General features: G+C 54.4%; 1 protein-coding gene across 2 annotated transcripts; it reads left to right on the forward strand.

The window, feature by feature from the left end:
* The first annotated feature begins 1,240 nt into the window (after positions 1 to 1,240).
* Positions 1,241 to 17,391, forward strand: HEYL (hes related family bHLH transcription factor with YRPW motif like). 2 transcript variants are annotated; one of them, XM_061184452.1, is made up of 5 exons: positions 1,241 to 1,356; positions 7,999 to 8,065; positions 9,142 to 9,225; positions 10,468 to 10,549; positions 13,355 to 17,391. In XM_061184452.1, the coding sequence occupies exons 1-5, from the start codon at positions 1,277 to 1,279 to the stop codon at positions 14,011 to 14,013; spliced, it is 972 nt and encodes a 323-aa protein (XP_061040435.1). In that variant the 5' UTR covers positions 1,241 to 1,276; the 3' UTR covers positions 14,014 to 17,391. The 2 variants fall into 2 exon arrangements, with proteins under 2 accessions (XP_061040435.1, XP_061040434.1); XM_061184451.1 differs by lacking the exon at positions 1,241 to 1,356 and having other exon boundaries at positions 7,817 to 8,065.
* Positions 17,392 to 18,041: the final 650 nt, after the last annotated feature.

Below are 18,041 nucleotides of genomic sequence, written 5' to 3' on the forward strand. Positions count from 1 at the left end.
GCCCAGGCTGCAGGTTCTGACTGCGCATGCCAGCTGTGTACCCGTGCATGTCTATACCTATGTGTCCGTATACTTGGCCACGTGGTAGTGTCTGTGGACACGTGTGGAAGGGGACACGGGATTGTTCTGTCCCACCACCATAATCAAGTGTCCCCAAGCAGGTCTTACAGTGGGAGTGAAAGTGCAGTTATTCTCAGACGACTAACCCCACTCTCCCAAATGAGGAGATGGCTTCCTCTGTGTCCCGGGGGTTGAGTCAAAGGGAAAGACTTCGTCTCTGACCCACCACATGGAGACCACCTTCCCATCTCCTCCTCCAGCTCATGAAGTCCACCTTCCAGGATGCCCCCATTCCATTTCCTTCTGATCTTTGGGGGGTCTCTCTGAGGCACTGGCCCATGAGGATGGCAGGTGACTCTCAGAATCTTCCTTGAGTCTCCCTCCCTAGGGACAGGGCAGTCAGAGCCCCTACCTAGTGAACAGTTTGGTCTGTTGTAGGGGGGAGAAGGGTCCCAGGAAGGGAGGCTGGAGGTTGCCACCCACCCCCTTTAGAGGCCCTGCAACAGCTTCAGGAATGGGCCCTCTCCAGGCACTTTTGGCCTCCCAGGACATCTCTGCCTCTGGTGAACTGGGAACTAATTCCCAGGGACACCCACGATCAAGACAAGTCTTCAGGCACCTTGGCCAGAGCCGGTCCTGCGCAGGTGGTGCAGCCACAACTTCGGCCATCCCTTTTGGGGATGGCCCCCTCACCCACATTCTACTTGCTCTGGACCCCTTTGGGAGAAGCTGCTAGAGAATTCTGGCCGAGGATCAGGCCACAGCCACCCCACCAACCTCCCCAAACCGATGTGTCTGCCGCCCCCAGAACCCCAGGAGGCAGGAGCCGGCGAGGGGACCTCTAAAGAGGCTGGGGCATGGCGGAGCAGCGCCTCCACAGGCCGACAGCGCCCCGGGGCGAACCAGGGACAGACGGGGACCCCTTGGCTTCCCCGGGGGCCTCCAAAGGCACCTGCCCAAGGCCACCCAGCGCGCGGCGGCCGAGGGAGCGGAGCCGGACCTCCCAGCCGTCGGCGGGGCGGCGACCGCCCGGGGCCTTCCCACGGCTCGGTCAGCGCGTCACGGAGGGGGCGAGGGGGCGCCCGGGGCTGCGACGCAGGAAAGGGCCCTGGGAAAGGGCGGTGGCTGCGCCCCCGGGGCGGGGCCGGGGCGGGGCCCGACTTCCCGGCTCGCCGCCCGCGCCGCCGGGCGGAGAGCCACGCAGCCCGCGCTCACGATGAAGCGGCCCCGGGAGCCGAGTGGCTCCGACAGCGAGTCCGACGGACCCATCGACGTGGGCCACGAGGGCGAGCTGAGGTAAGGCGGGCTGGGGGCGCGGGGCGCGCCGGGGCGAGCAGGCTGTGGAGCAAGCCGACGGGCCGGCGAGCGCGGGGCCGGTCCTGGAGCGACCGGGGTAGACGCAGGTGTGGCGCCACCGTTACGCGCACGAGTGCCCGGGATCCTGTGCGCTCTCGGCCGTAAACGACCCTAAAGGGCTCGAGATGCTGGGACGGAGGGAGAGTTCAGCTCGGGGTCTGAGGTCCGGTTGGAGATCTCTTTCTGTCCAAGTGAGGCTACTGGCGAGGACTTTTTTTTTTTTTTAATTTATTTTTATTTTATTTATTTTTGGCTGCGTTGGGTCTTCATTGCTGCGCGGGGGCTACTCTTCGTTGCGGTGCGCGGGCTTCTCATTGCGGTGGCTTCTCTTTGTTGTGGAGCATGGGTTTCTAGGCGCGCGGGCTTCAGTAGTTGTGACACGTGGGCTCAGTAGTTGTGGCGAACGGGCTTAGTTGCTCCGCAGCATGTGGGATCTTCCTGGACCAGGGCTCGCACCCCTGTCCCCTGAGTTGGCAGGTGGATTCTTAACCACTGCGCTACCAGGAAGGGCTTTTCCCTGAAGATCTTAGGAAACCCTCATGGACTGTTGGTATCACACCCCCTGGTCCTGAAGTAGAGTAGTCACTACTCTGCAGTGACTATGCAGAGTAACCATACTTTCTTAATTTTACCCTAGCTGGGGTGCACTTTTCATATAGTACACACACACACACACACACACACACAGACACAAAACTTCCAGGGGAAGAAAATCTTTGGAATTAAGGTTTTAATATTGAAGAAAATAATCGCTGACTTGCCCATGGTCCTTGCAAGGGCCTAGACTCTGATTCCAGTGCTCTTTCTACTGCACCAGTCTGCTGTCAATATCTTTCAACTCTTGGTACGTTTTCTGACCCTGCTTCAAACCTATAGAACAAACTGAACTTGTATAAGTTCTGTTACATCCCAGTTCTGTGAACAATCTAAGCTTCAGTTTCTTCATCTGCAAAATGGGTATAAATAATAGAACTGACCTCATAGGATAATTAGGAAAATCAGATGAGATAACCTGTGTCAAGGGCTTCACACAGACCCCAGCACGTAGCAAATGCTTAAGTAGTATCAAGCACCCGATATGTGATACTCAGAACCCTGAAAGAGCAGCAGGGACTGACTGGGAGTCTGCAGACTTGGGTCCCAGCCCCAAATCTGCCACCAAGTTACCGTGTGACCTTGGGGCATTGCTTTCCCTTTGTGAGCCTGTTTCCTCATCAGTAAAATAAAGGAGAACAGGGAGTGGGAAAAGGAAGCCTATCTGGTCCCTCCTGGCTCATCCAAACCTGACTCTCTAGAATGGATTTGAAAGGGGGATTCAGTTCATTCTTAGGGATGTTTTTGAGGGTATTTCATACTTTCAGTGATCTCCAGTTTTCTGAGACCAGGGGATCCTGCCTCAGTCACAAGTCCCAGTAAAGTGCCACCAGCTTCCAATTCTTTCTAGCTTATAATAGGAGGTAATTTCCTGTCCATGAGGTTTTGGAGTATATAATAGCATTCCCTATGCAACTTAATAGCCTTTTAAAATTGTTTAGCAGAAACTGCTCTTTAGAGAATCAATTCTCTGAGTCTGTGCCTGCTAGGAGCAGGGGAAGGGCCCAGCACCATGGGGTGGGGGGTTGGGGGGGAGGTGTCTCAAGCTCAGTGTCATTAGGTCTTCATGAATCAGAGGCATGAAATTGGTGTCAGAGAGCTAGGCTGATTGGAGCTGCCTTCTGTCCTCCGAGAATTTGCAGCCTGTTCAGTGACCTGCCAGGTCACACAAAGTCCATGGACCGGATGGAAGATGGAAGGAGAGATAGACTGTGGGCTGTGAGGGCACCTGAGCAGGGAGAGGTCACTCACAACCAAAAGTGCAGGGAGAGCTTCCTGAAGGTGGTGGCATTTGGACTATGGCATAAAGGATCAGTAGGCAGTTTTTTTCCTATACATTTTGTCCTTTCAACTAGAGCCCATTTTTTTAGACTGTCTAGATTCTTAGGCGAGCAGACCCCACCCAGAGGAGAGAAGCAGTTGGACATCTGGCAGAGGCCGACTTATAGACCCCTCTTTGTAGCACTCACCAAAGGGCCCTCCCCCCAGCAGACATCAATGCTTCGATTCAGGGAGCGCTGAACGATGCCTGCTGTGGCCCAGACCCTGGGCTGGGCGTGGGGGGCCCAGATGTATCCTGCTCAGCCTCTGCCCTCAGGGAACTCTCAGAGAAGAAGAGCTTCATGGACAAAGAAAGCCAGATGAACATTGGCAAGGGCCAGGGGACTGGAGCAGCCAGCCTCCCCAGGGTCAGAGGCAGGGTGCAAATCCCCCCCACCCTGTAAGAGTAAAGAGCGGGTTGTGTTCCATTGCCACTGTAGGCATCTGCCTGGTGGCAGTGTCCTGCCCCATATACGGGAATCACCCTCAGAGCTCCTATCTGAACACAGCCCCCTGACACATGTGGGTCCAAACTGAGAATATTGTCTCCCCCCTCCCTCTGCAAAAATTTAATGAGCACCTGCCACGTCAGGCAGTGGGTCAGGGTCTGTGGGTCACTTAAGGCACATGGTGGCCTTTGAAGTCTCGCCACCATGAACTTGGGCAAGTGACTACCCTTTTCTGAATTCTAATTTTCTCCTTTACGAAATGGGGATGCTAATACCTTACCTCATAGGGTGAGGCTTTGATGAGGTAATGGACTTAAGGCACACAGCTCCCTGCTTTGGCACAAGGCAACTTCCAATGAAAGCTGCTCTCTAAGGGGTCGCCGTTCAGTTGGAGGGTGCCATGTCCGTGAGGCAGCATGGTCTAATGAAAAGCCTGGACATCTGAAGACTGGACTTTGTGTCTCTGTCACTCCAGCTATCAAGTGATTATTTTTCCTAAGTGTGAAATGGTCCAATAATATACTTAACTCATTGTATGATAAATGAGACAAGTGAACATGGAAGTGTTCTCTAGAACAAAAAGTACTGGCTATGAAATGTACATGGTGGGGCGATGACTGTATGGGGAGCACTCCAGTTCTGGAATTTCCTCTAATTTGCTGTGTGGCCTGGAGCAGATCCCTTCCCCTCTCTGAGCTTCCTCATTTTACAGGTGGGCTCAGTGCTCTCTGGGAGCCCTTCATTGGAGACATTGTGATTCTGCCTTTGGTTGATGGAAAATGAGTGGGGTCACCTGCAAGGGCTCCTCGGGGGAGTTCCCAAAAAGGAAGTGAGGGTGAGCGCTGAGGGTAGTCAGGTCTAGCAGCCAGACCTCCTGGAAAGCTGCCCCTCCCCCAAGAGACCACCCCAGCATTCTGGCTAGGGACCCCTTGAGGCCCATGGAGCAGATCTTGGGGGTCAACATATCTTCTCTGGGTCCATGAAAATCTGCCTTATTTTCAGACTCTCAGACAAGAATCTCTCACACCCTCTCCCAATGTCAGGGTCAGATCACAGCCTGGAAAAGAGCTAGCTCTGGCTGAGCTCTTGGGAGCTTTAAGGCTAAGGGGACTGCAGGGCTATTCAGACAGACAGGAAATAGGAATTAGGAGGGAAAACAATGCTGAATTTGAAGCCAGAAGATGTGGATTCCCATGCTGGCTTTGCTCCTCAGCAGCTGCGTAGGCTGGGCAAGCTGCCTTACCTCCCCAGTGCTCAACATCCTCATCTGTAAAATGGGGCTTCCCCTCAAAGGAGGGAAGTATATGTAGTGATGCCGAGAAAGCTGTGAAGTGAGGTTTGCCTGTGGGATACGGGAGTGGGGGGAGAGGGATAACACTGCAGAGAACCAGGAGAGTGGAAAAAGGGGTGGCTGAGCTGCCATGCTCTGAAAGGGGTGTGTCAGCCTCCAACAGATGGTCCCTGAGGAGGGATCAGGCTGAGAGGCAGTGACGTGAGCAGTGGTAACCCAATACCCCAGGAGACACATTACCCAGGCTGCGGGGACAAAGGCCGTGTTTCTTAGTAGACCTTGGCTCTTGTGGCTTGTCCAGACTGAAGCTTTGTAAACAAGCTGCCCTACAGATCTCAGGATCTGGCCACCTGAGCCCTGGATCTAGCTTGCTGACCCATCCCTCCCACAAGCTTTCATAGGCCTCTTACATTCTTGTCCAGATGTTTGGATGGAGATATCCTTTTCCAGATGTAGCTAGATGAAGCCAGGGACATAGCAGTAGGTTTGACAAATGTTGATCTGGTCTCCCGTGCAACCTTATCTCTTTAAGCAGTTGATGAAAATGATCCAACCTCTAATGCCAGGAGGGTCGTCACGTGGGCTGGGACCCTCCCAGTCAGCCACATATGCCCCCATTCCACACAGGCCTCAGACATAGATTTTTTTTTTTTTTTAATATTTGTTTATTTATTTGGCTGCGTCAGGTCTTAGTTGAGGCACGCGGGATCTTGGTTGAGACATGCGGGTTCTTTCGTTGCAGCACACGGGCTTCTCTTTAGCTGTGGCATGCGGGTTTTTCTCTCTCTAGTTGTGTAGTGCGGGCTCCAGGATGCATGGGCTCTGTAGTTTGCGGCGCGTGGGCTCTCTCGTTGAGGCGCACAAGCTCAGTAGTTGTGGCGCGCAGGCTTAGTGGCCCCGAGGCATGTGGGATCTTAGTTCCCTGACCAGGGATCGAACCCGCGTCCCCTGCATTGGAAGGCGGATTCTTTACCACTGCACCACCAGGGAAGTCCCAAGACATAGATTTTATGGTCTCACCTCTGTGTTCTCCGGTGATGCCAAAAATGAGGGCAGGAGGAGGAGCTCAACCACGAGCTCTGTCATGTCACTTGCTGAGTACTGGGTACAACTGTGAATGAGACAGATATGGTTCATGGCCTCATGGAACTTACAGACTTGATGGAGAGATAGACCTTAATCAAATAATCATATAAATATAAAGCAACAAATGGGCACAAATGCTATGAATGAAGGATGCTAGGATAGTGTAAAGCAGGGGGTATCAAGTGGGAGGGGCGATGTCAGAAAAGGCTCCCCTGGAAGTTGACATTTGAGTTGAGATCTGAAAGGTGGTAGAAGTTACTAGGCAAAGGGGCTGGGGCTTGGGGGTGGGGAGAGGGAGTGGACCAGAGAGTTCTGGGCTAGGGGAACAGTATGTGCCACCACAGGAAGGAGTTAGTGCATTCACAGGCTGGAGCGCACAGAGCAAAAGAGAACTGAGTCTAGGAGGTGACAGGGGCCAGCTGGGCTACCTGAAAGATGGTGGCCTTGATCCTAAAAGCATTGGGAAGGCCCTGTAAGAGAGTGACATGATCAGATTTGCATTTAGATGATCACTCTGCCCGCTTGTAGGAGGTAGCGGGTGTAATAGACTCCTGCAGTCTAGAAAGATGATGGAGGCTTGGTCCCGAGATCGGCAGTGGAGATAAGGGGGACGGGTGTGAGATGTATTTTAGAAATGGAATGGGCAGGTTTTGATGGGGTAGGTGAGGACAGAGGAGGAATCAAAGATGGTGGCCGGGTGTCCACCTTGCAGAAGTGGGATATGGGTGCCTTCGCTGAGATGAGAACCTAGGCAGAAGAGGAGAGGTGGAGGCAAGCTCTTGGGTTCCTGTTCAGATGTGTGGCATTTCGCGTTCTGAAATAGCAGGGGAGTCACCTTGTCTAAAGTTATTTGTGGCTGTGATGTCTCCAATGGGAGCTGGGCTCTGGAGGGCTGGGGCCTGGCTGAGGGCATCCAGTCCAGCCCTAAGTCTGAGTGGGGCCTCTGGCGTGTTGGCCAAGTGAATGATCCTAAGTGCAACCCAGAGAATCTCCTTCATTCCAAGAGAGCCTCTGAAGCGGGAAACCATTAAGAGGGTGAGCAGTTGGGCTGAGGAGGATTTGGTCAGTCTGGGCAGGAAAAGCCCCAGAGGGCTGAGCCTCCTCCCGGTGATGGGAACTCCTGGGTTGCCAGCAAACATACATCCTTCAGCCAAGCCCGGGGACTGGAGCCCTGACACGATGCAGGTCTGGAGCCTTCTGGGGAGGCTGGGACCACGTCCCGGGAGTCCGAGAGGGCCCTGTGACCCAGATGTCGCCTCCCCCTCGCCCTGGCCGCGCAGCGTGGGAGGAGGCGGCAGCTGCAGGCCGGGTGGAGGGCGGGCGACCGGCGCGCCCGGCCCGTGGGAAGCGGCGGCATCTGTTCTTTCCACGCTCGTTCCCAGCGGCTCCCTCTGAAACCTAACCCGCAGGCCCGGCCCCGCCGCCGCCGCCCGTGCCCTCGCCCGCCCCGCCCGGGGGATCGGGTTGCAGGAGCCGGGCGGCCGGGCTGCGGTTCCCCCGACGGCCGCGGCAGCGCAGCGAGGGCGAGGGGCGAGGGGCAGGAGGCAAGGCCGAGCGGGTCAGGTCCGGGCGAGAGCCAAGCCCCCCCACCCATGGCCCCAGCCTCCGGCGACTCTGGGGCAGGAAGCGCTGTGCAGGGGAGGACTTGGCCAGGGGAGAAATGAGCCCCCGGGGAGAAGGGGAGAGAAGGCGTCCCCACCCACGCCTGCCCTGCGCCTCTTCCCGGCCTGGGAGACCTCGGCCGCCTGGGAGGGGTCTGTGCCCGCCCACAGCCGGCCTCCGAGGTCAGCCCAGGCCAGGGAGATGGTCCTCTGAAAAATCAGCCTTTCTTTTCCTCTCCAGCCAGATGGCCCGGCCGCTGTCCACCCCCAGCCCTTCACAAATGCAAGCCAGGAAGAAACGCAGAGGGGTGAGTGTGTATCTCAGCAGAGCTGTCAGACAAATGTTTGCCCTGAGTTCCCAGGGGTCTGGCGCAGAGAACCCTGGTCAGAAACACCACTGGGAAGCGGCCCTGCCTGGGTTCAAGTCCCAGCTTTGCCAGTAGCTAGCTGGGTGACTTTGTGCAAGCCACTTAATCTCTGTGTGCCTCATTTTTTCATCTGTGTAACTGAAATAATGATGGTACCTACCTCAAAGGGTTGTTTTGAAGTGAATTAATGTAATGCACTCAGAACAGAATCTGACGCACAATTAGCCATTATCATTTATTCCAGCCTTCCCCTGCTTCTCTCTGAGCTCAGAACTTTCCTTCCCTCTTAGTGTGCTGAGGGGTAGGGAAGGGGGACGGAAGAAGGGGGAGCCCGTCCTTGCTCTTGGCCCTACTTTTCCCCCAGGACGCAGCTGTGCTTCTGCCCTGGGAGTCCAGAGACCGGAATCTGGCAGAGACCGGAATCTGGCAGAGACCAGCCCTGCCACTCACTAACCAAAAGACCTTAAGTAGCCATGTCCACCCAGCCCTCGTTCTCTTTATCGGTAAAATGGGTGTTGCAATTTCTGTCCTGCTATCAGTATTCCGCTACCAATATTGTGAGATGAGCGTGAGCTTGTGGGAATGAAAGGCCTTCCCAGCTGGAGAGAGCAATGCCTGGGGCTCCTTGGACCTCATGACCCAGCACCTCAAGGGGTCTCCCTGGCCCAGGAGGGGCCTCCAGGACCTGCTCCAGTGCTGTGGCTGGTGTTCCTGTTCTAATTGGTTGGTGCCCTGCTGTATCAGTGGTTAAACGTTTTGAATACCACCCCTTAGATCAAGACAAGAGATCTGAGTTCTAGTCCCAACCTTGCACTTCCTTGCTGTGTGACCTTAAGCAAATCCTGCCCCTCTCTGAGCCTCGTTTTCCTCTTCCATAATGTAAGAATGGATTTATCTCCCTGACAGAAATATTGTGACGGAAGATATGAGCCAGTGCCCATCAAGGCGTGTTGGAAACTGTGATGAAGTGCCTACTTGGTTTTTGTTTGTTTGTTTGTCTCATCATTGTTTTTTAGATCATAGAGAAACGGCGCCGGGACCGTATCAACAGCAGCCTTTCTGAACTGCGGCGCTTGGTCCCCACTGCCTTTGAGAAGCAGGTATGTGACATTGCTGAATGTGCTAGAGGAGATGCTGCGCGGGTGGCAGATAAGGTTCACTTCTCACGGCATCTCTTATCGATTGGTGGCAGCTGCCTGAAGTGCTGTGATATCATTTACTGATATCTGTTGATGGCCAAGAATAAGGGGGATGGAAATTCATATTTACTGAGGTGTCTCAGGGGTTGTGGCTTTATGTCCATCATCCGGTTGCACTGAATGCTCAGAATGATCCTGAAGGGTAGGGATTATTATGCACATTGCACAGGTAAGGAAACTGAAGCACAGAGAGGTGAAGTAACTTATACCAGATCACACAGCTAGTAAGTAGCAGAGCGGAACTGGACACAGACTGTGTGATCCTAAAGTGCCCTATCCCTCTACACTACTGACATTTCCAGAACTATCTGAAAGTAGAACAGGCCGCTTGGGGAGTGAAGTCTCTGTCATTGAACATGCTGGGGTGGAGGGACTCCAGTGGGGAGTCAGACAGTTGAATCAATCAGACAACCTCAAAGATTCTCACCGTGTGCGCCAAGGCACGGTCATAGGTCCTGTGTCTTCCTTTCTGCTGGGGAGAACAAGTCAGTCATTCCACAGACATTCACTAAAACCTTCACAAGTCCAGCCATGAACTAGACCTGGTACCTACCTTCAATGGACTCACATGGAGAGTCCGACCCTCGGGTTTCACCTGGGAGACCAGGTGATGCTGGAGGCTTCGGAAACACTCCTCAAGAGAGAGAATGGAGGAAGAGCAGATGCTTTGGAATAAGACAGTGAGCCCGATCTTGGGTGTGTGTGGCGAGTGTAAAGTTGGATTCCCGGTAAAGCTGGTCTAGGAGGCAGGTGAGGATGCAGGAGTGACATTCTGGTGATGGTGCCTGAAGCCATAGAGGTAGAGGGGACCCTCCGAGGAGAGCTCACAGAGCGAGAAAAAAGTGAGCCATCACCCACTGGGAACACCACCGTTTTAAGGGACAGTTAGAGCAAGAAAGCAGGGGAGGAGGGCTTTCGAGAAGGATGGTCAGCAGTGTGGTGGACAGGTGGGCTAAAATGAGAACTGAAGAGAATGGGTTAGATTTGGTGGGCTTGGCTAAAGCTGAAGCCCGATTGCAGGCAGTGGTGGAGTGGGAGGAGGAGGAGGAAACTGAGGTCGTGAGTGCTGATGACGCCATGCGGGGGAGGTGGGCGACAGAGGTCAGCTGAAGGCCGCCACTCTTCTGTCTTCTGTACACACAGGGCTCCTCCAAGCTGGAGAAAGCCGAGGTCCTGCAGATGACGGTAGATCACTTGAAAATGCTCCACGCCACTGGCGGGACAGGTACTGATGCTTTACTTTCCTGGAACCATTCCTGCAGCCAATATTTGGGGACTGGGCCCTGGGGATACTTTGGTGAGCAAAGTAGATGTGGTCCCTGCCCTCACGGAGCTCACAGTTCACAGAGGGGCTGAAGCAGATTCAGGTGGAATGTTCGCAAAGCTTGTCTTTCTTCTTCTTTTGGCATTGCCCTCTCTGCTTTTATTGTCTCCATGTGTCCTAGCCCTTTCATCAACTCCACTCCTTCCAGCCTTGAACTTTGGAGGAGCTCTTCTACAACAGATTACTGATCCCCCTGCCCCCAGGGCCTCGTTAAGCATCAGCCTGAATGAGCTCATTCTCACTGTGATGTCAGTGGGAGGGACACGCCTGAGATTTTTAGCCACAGCGCTTCACTAGTGTGCCGACCCACTGGTCTAGGCTTCTGAGCTCTTGTGTCCTTGGCAGTGCTGGGAGGATATGTCACACTCACCGCTGAAGATCAGTCGTGGGATTTTAGTAGGATGTGAATGTTAACGCATTCTGTTATTTTGAGCTAGTCCACTACAAAAAAGTCATGGAACTGTGGCTTTTAAAAGACTTCTGGACAGATGGAAATTCTGTCTGCCTGAAGCCGCTCTGTGTGTTTTGGTAATTTCACAATTGGGAAACCTTGAAAGCTCCACTGACCTTGGCTCCAAAGACTTAAGTCTTGAAGCCTTAACTTGCTACCCCGTCAAGGGGATGGTTGCATGTTAAGCAGCCCAGCCTGGCGCCTCTCAAGCCTCGGCGGGCAGCAGTGTCAGGTAGGGGCAGACAGCGTCACGGGTCACAGCCCAGAGATCCCGAGGCAGTGAGTCTGGATTGGAGTTTAGGAATCTTCCAGTTTAGCAAACACGCCCGATGACCCTGCTGCAGGTGGTCACTTGGAGAACTTGTGCCAAAGGAATGCACAGCCAACAGTGGAAACTGTCTCTAATCAACCAATGGGGGAGGTATTTCAAGCTACATTTATATTTATCCAATTAAAAGAAAACTAGTGACTAATATTTGGGCAGCATTTTATAGTTTTCCAAATGCTTTCTCTAATGTTATCTCATTTGATTCTCACAAGAACCTCGAGGGTGGGTGTTGTTATCCTCACTGTTTTCTGGCTAAGGGCTGATGGGAAGACAGAGAATTGGCTTAGAGCACTGGCTTTGTATTTGAACACTGAGTTTACTACTTACTAGCTTTAGGACCTCGGACAAATGATTTAAGCTCTTTATTCCTCAGTTTCCTTATCTCTAAAATGGGAATAATGATAGGGTTTTTTTTTTTTTAATATAAATTTATTTATTTATGGCTGCATTGGGTCTTCGTTGCTGTGCGCGGGCTTTCTCTAGTTGCAGAGAGCGGGGGCTGCTCTTCGTTGTGGTGCGTGGGCTTCTCATTGCGGTGGCTTCTCTTATGGTGGAGCACGGGCTCTAGGCGTGCGGGCTTCAGTAGTTGTGGCACGCGGGCTCAGTAGTTGTGGCTCGCGGGCTCTAGAGCGCAGGCTCAGTAGTTGTGGTGCACGGGCTTAGTTGCTCTGTGGCATGTGGGATCTTCCTGGACCAGGGCTCGAACCTGTGTCCCCTGCACTGGCAGGAGGATTCTTAACCACTGCCCCATAATGGTTATAATGATAGGTTTTTATGAGGTTTAAATTAGCTAATGCAAATTAAGTGCTTAGGAAGAACTCAGCAAATGTTAGTGAGAAGAGAACAGTGAACAGAGAAAGGTGATGGGATTTGCTCAAAATTGCACAACTAAGTAGACAGCAGAGCCAGGTCTCGCCGCCTAGGAGGCCTGGCTCCAAACATCATCTCCTGCCAAGCTGTCCCTCTGTGGGGACCTCAGCCGTGAACCAGGGACCCGATATTTGCTATCATGATCATGAAGCCAGTGCTCACTGGGGCTGTTCTGTCTTTGCAACGTGGTCGAGACACGGGCAGGTGTGGAGAAGCTGTGAGAATGTGAATACTTCTGCAGGCAGTCCCCCTGGTCATCCCACACTGAAGTCAAGCCAAAGCCAGGGTCCCTGGCCTGAGGGCAGCAGCTGAGGACCAGAGTGGGGTCCTGCTTTCTTGACTGCCCTTTGGGCTGGGGAACAAACTCAAATGCTTATGGGGGCCAAACCAGTCATATAAATGATAGCTAACTTTTCATTTGTTAAGCATTTCTGTGCACCATTTCATTTCGCCCTCCCATCTGTACATGGCAGGGCCTGTTATATACCCATTTCACAGCTAAGGAAATCAAGGCATGGAGAGATTGAGACTTGTCCATAGTCAGGGCGCTAGTTAAGTCCATGGTCAAGCAGCTGGCCCCCAAAGACCTCATGCTTCATTGCTACCCTATGCTCTCCTCTCCAAGGAGTCTTCCAACTCTGATGGCTGCTGCTGCCACCTCCCAACATCTGCCCCCATCAGCAGGCAGGGTTGTTCTACACCTCCATGTGCACAACGCTTTCACATCTGGCAAGTGTCTATTTAAATGAAGTTATCTGGGCCGCAGGTTTCCTTCTTTGGGTTAATCATGAATGGTGATGAAAATAACACTTTACATTTTATAATGCTTCATAGTTTAGTGAACTCATTTGGTCCGCACAGTCCACCCCCTCTACCCCAGTAGGGATGATTATTCCCACTTTAAGATGGTGAGACTGGGGCTCAGAGAGGTGAGATGACATGCCCAAGGTCACCCAGGGGGTGAGTGGGGAAAGCAGGTCCAGAACTCAGACAGTCTGACCCCAGGCTCAGTGCTTGTCTCCTGCCTGGCATGCCCTCATCGTGCCTCACTTTGCAGGATTCTTTGATGCTCGAGCCCTGGCAGTCGACTTCCGGAGCATCGGTTTTCGGGAGTGCCTTACCGAGGTCATCAGGTACCTGGGGGTCCTGGAAGGGCCCAGCAACCGTGCAGACCCGGTGCGGATTCGCCTTCTCTCCCACCTCAACAGCTATGCAGCCGAGATGGAACCTTCACCCACGCCCGCTGGCCCCCTGGCCTTTCCTGCCTGGCCCTGGTCCTTCTTCCATAGCTGTCCAGGGCTATCTGCCCCGAGCAGCCAGCTCGCCATCCTAGGAAGAGTGCCCGGCCCCATCCTCCCCAGCACCTCCTCTCTGGCTTACCCCATCCCGGCCTTCAGAACCACTCCCTTGCGCAGAGCCACTGGCACCATTCTGCCAGCCCGGAGGAATTTGCTGCCCAGTCGAGGGGCATCTTCTACCCGGAGGGCCCGCCCACTGGAGAGGCCAGCTGCACCCCTGCCACCCAGTGGCAGGGCTGCCAGGAGCAGCCACATGGCACCCCTCCTGCGATCTTCTTCCCCCGCCCCTCCTGGCATTGTGGGGTCTCCTGCTTATGTGGCTGTTCCTGGGTCTTCCCAGGGGGCAGCTGGGAGGCCAGCAGGAGCTGTGCTCTGCCACTCCTGGGTCTCTGAAATCACTGAAGTCGGGGCTTTCTGAGCTGGCTTTGCCCCCAGGAATGAGGAGAGTTCTTTTTCCAGGAGCTCTAAACATGGCGTTGCCTTTTCTGCTCTGCTTCCTGGACTGGTTCATATGTGAAGGTGTCTTCTTCACCCGGCAGAGGCCCCCTTCTCCTTTGGCTCCTCTCCCCTCCTCACTGCTTGTCCCAGCTTCTCCTGGGGCTGTTCTGATCTCAGAAGCTTGGTCTCATTTTTTCCCTGGAGAGATGAGTCTCAGGAGAGCCCCCCAAGAGCTGTACCCAGACCCCTCTCCTGCTCCAGGACACATGGGCAGTAGGCATTAATCTCAGGTTGGGGAACAACGCTTTAACCTAAAAGGCACAATGACCTAAGGCACGCTGCTCCCCTAGAGATCAGACCCCAGCCAAGAGCAGTGACTTCCTGGCTGCAGCCTTCCCAGGCCCCCAGGGGCCGGAACATAGTGTCTATCTCACTTCCTGAGACAGTAACCACACAGGGGCCACAAAGAGGTCTCCTGGGAACCCTGTCTGCCCCAGCCCACCTGTCTCCCGCCCACTGCAGTGAACCCAGAACAGACCCGCTGTCCCCCACGGCCAAGGCTGGGGACTGGGAGCCCAGCAGGGCCCGTTCCTGCCCTCTTGCCAGCTGCTGACACCTACCCTCCAGCTGACCAGCAGTTCCCTGCACACAGCTGGGTGGTCTCCGGGCTCCGTGACAGGGTGTACTCACCACCAGGCCTCGGATGGCGTCCCCAGACAGGAGCCAGGCTTGAGCCACAGAGAACCCAGCTCCCTGCCTACCACACGGCCGCCGTCCTCCAGGCCTGTGGTCCCGTCGGATGCATGTTCCCACGTGATGGCGCCCCGAGAGGAGTCCTCTTGGGATTCAGCACCAGCCGTTTGTGCTGCCTGTTTTGCATCCGACTCACGGGGCCCAGACTGCTGGGACCGCCAAGGGCTGTCAGGCTGGACGAAAATAACTGCGAGGAGGGGCGAGAGGAAGGACAGTCAGAGGCAGCTCGGCCCTTCAAGGTCACACAGTGGGTCGAGGGCCTGAGATCCTGTTCACCCGGGATTCCACGCGGCTGGCTCTGCTCAAAGGCCATGCATGGCGTTACCCAGCTTCAGCCCAGGCCACTTTCCCTCTAACAGAGGGAACAAATGGCCCAGAGACCTTTCCCAGTGGGGCAGCAGGAACTGGACAAGACAGGGGCAGACCAGAAGCGACACACAGCCGGCCCAGCGCTGCCAGATGGTTGTTAAAATGTAGAAACACTTCTGTGCTCATTGACAGACCTGCTTTCCCTGAGTGTTCCCACCACATGGCTTTTCTCCCAGGACCCCGTGCTGGTTAATGCCCGGCCGACCCAAGGCCGTGGGGCCCTCCAGCTGGCAAGTCGTTGGTGCTTATTCTGCACTGGTTATTAAATGCTTCTGAGGTCACCCCTGGAAGAGTCTCCCACTCCCATCCTTTGATGGAACTACCCTTCCCAGAGGCTGCATTGAGGAGACTCCACGAGCTCAAAAAGTAGAGTCTGCAAACGCCCTGGGGAAAAAGGGCCCTTTCAGAGAAGTGGGTAGGAGGGCAGAGATCATTTAAATGACCCAGAAAGCTCTTTTGAGAAGGCAAATTCCTCAAGGAGGGATAAAGAACTAAAGTAATTCTTTTACTCCTCAGTGTGAGGTAGTTGGATCAGATATTGCTCTCCTCCTGGACCCATCTGTGTGTACAGCAGTGAGGAGGTGTCATTTCAGGGCGTGGGTCACTGGCCAGGAGTGCTCCTGAGGCAGACAGAGATAGAGGGAAATAGCGAGGGAGGGAAGGCAGTCAGCAGGCTCCCAGGAGTTGGGAGGGGGGGCAGAGGGAGGTGGCAGAAGGCAAAGACCAACTTCACCTTTTTCACAAGGGGCGGGAAGAACGGCGCTCCCCACCCCTCCCCCTCCTTCCCTGCACTCTCCCCCTCCCCCTCCTCCCCTGCACTCTCCCCTCCCCCTCCTCCCCTGCACTCTCCCCCTCCTCTCCTGCACTCTCCCCCTCCCCCTCTTCCCCTTCACTCTCCCCCTCCTCTCCTGCACTCTCCCCCTCCCCCTCTTCCCCTGCACTCTCCCCCTCCCCCTCCTCCCCTGCACTCTCCCCCTCCCCCTCCTCCCCTGCACTCTCCCCCTCCTCTCCTGCACTCTCCACCTCCCCCTCTTCCCCTGCACTCTCCCCCTCCCCCTCCTCCCCTGCACTCTCCCCCTCCCCCTCCTCCCCTGCCCTCTCCTCCTCCCTGGCCACTGCAGGTGGTGGCTCACTGCTCCCAAGATACCAGTCAGTGCTCCAGTCCTGCAGTTTGACCACTTCCTAGCCCAAGAATCCAACATTTACTCATGGCGGGATGGTGGGAAACACACTTTCATGTTTCAAATGCCCAACTCCAAAAGAACCAGTTGACACCGTTGAATGAGGTGGAAATGGCCCAGAACTTCGAACATCTTAGTTGCTCTTAGGTTCATTCTCCCTGAGAGATTGTGCGGGGAAAGGTGACTGTGTGTACTGGTTTCTGTGGTTGAGAACTCATATCTTTGTTTATATTCCCAAGCCTTTCTGGTGCCCCCGACTCCCACCCCATCACTGGGGTTGTCGCAGACATTCAATAAAGTTTTTTTTCTTTAGCTCTTCTGGAAACCTCTGCAAGGTTCTACTTCTTAAATATCTCTGGAGTCCATCTACTTCTCTCTGATCCCATAGCCTTCACCCTGGTCTGGCCACATCACTTCTCCCCAGATCACTGCCCTCCAAAAGGTCGCTTTGCTTCCTTCCTGCTTTGCCAGTCAGTTCTCAACGCAACCAGAAAGAGCTTTAAACACGCAAACCATATCATATCAACTCTGGTTTAAAATCCTTACCCTATTACCCTATTATTCTAAGGATAAAATCCAAGCTCTTCCTCATCTGGTCCCAAACTCACTTCCAGCTTTTTTCTTGCCAATCCCAATCTTGTTCCCTGTGCTTCTGCCACCCTGGCCTTCCTTCATTTCTTCCACATTCCAACCTCATTCCCACCTCCAGGACTTTGCACATGCTGTGCCCTTTGCCCAGAATGCTCTTCCTCTACCCTTTGCAGGCTGAGCTCTTCATACCCTCAGGCCTTGGCATAAATGCCACCTCCTCAGAGAGGCCTTCCCTGACTACTGGGCTTGAATCTATCTCAACGTCCTCTATCTTTTTGTTGTTGTTCTCGTATGGAAATTACCATTGCACATCCATTTGTGTATTTACTTGTTGGTTGCTCCCCCACCAGCACGTAAGCTCCGTGAGGCCAGGGACCATGCCTGGTTTGCATTCCACCCTGTATCCAGTGCCAACCACGGTACCTGGCTCAACGTCAGGGTTCAATAAATATTTGTTGAATAAATGAACTGGGGGAGGTGAGGAATCTTCTAGACTCGTGTTGTTGGATGGTACACGCTCCTCTAGGGGTGAATCTCCTGCTGGCCAACTTTAGGGGGGTGGCTGGAGAGCAAAGTGAGAGCCAGGGCCAGGGGACTGGAAGTTCTGGCAAATGGTGAAGGGACTCTGGCCAAAGAAAAGCACGAGCGTGCTTGCTCTGGAGTGCATGCTGACAGCTGAGAACGGGCGGGCCGTCCCTGCCAGAAGGTCTTGTTCTCCACTCTTGGCCCAGCTCTCTCCCATGCATTTGGCTTGCAACAAACCCAGGCAACCTTTGCAGAGGTCTGCTCCATGCCAGGCCAGGCATGGCAGAGCCAGAGGTGACGAGAACTCTGTCCCCCTGAGGGGGTGCACCCTCTGTCTAAGTGACAGTTGGGTGGGATGAGAGTGGAGAGAGAGGTCTGTTGAGAAGGCTGAGGGGTATCAGCCTCTGCCTAGGGGGGTCATGGGGGAAGAGAGTGCTGGAAGGAAGCCTTCCTGGAGGAGGACGAAGGGAGGCATTCTAACCGCGGGGGGAACGTCGTCGACGGCAGCTCTGGAAGTTGGCCTGAGGTGAGCACTGGCCTTCAGTGGCAGAGCGAAAGGCAGGCTAGTCTGGGCACTGAAGCCAGACTT

The sequence above is a fragment of the Eubalaena glacialis genome, chromosome 3 (genome assembly GCF_028564815.1).
Source record: "Eubalaena glacialis isolate mEubGla1 chromosome 3, mEubGla1.1.hap2.+ XY, whole genome shotgun sequence".
Lineage (NCBI taxonomy): Eukaryota > Metazoa > Chordata > Mammalia > Artiodactyla > Balaenidae > Eubalaena > Eubalaena glacialis.

Excerpts from the sequence above, each read along its gene's own strand:
- HEYL (XM_061184451.1), top strand. The coding sequence starts at position 7,817 with ATGAGCCCCCGGGGAGAAGGGGAGAGAAGGCGTCCCCACCCACGCCTG. Across the intron at positions 8,066-9,141 it reads CCAGGAAGAAACGCAGAGGG|ATCATAGAGAAACGGCGCCG; the intron begins GTGAGTGTGTAT and ends ATTGTTTTTTAG. Across the intron at positions 9,226-10,467 it reads CCACTGCCTTTGAGAAGCAG|GGCTCCTCCAAGCTGGAGAA; the intron begins GTATGTGACATT and ends CTGTACACACAG.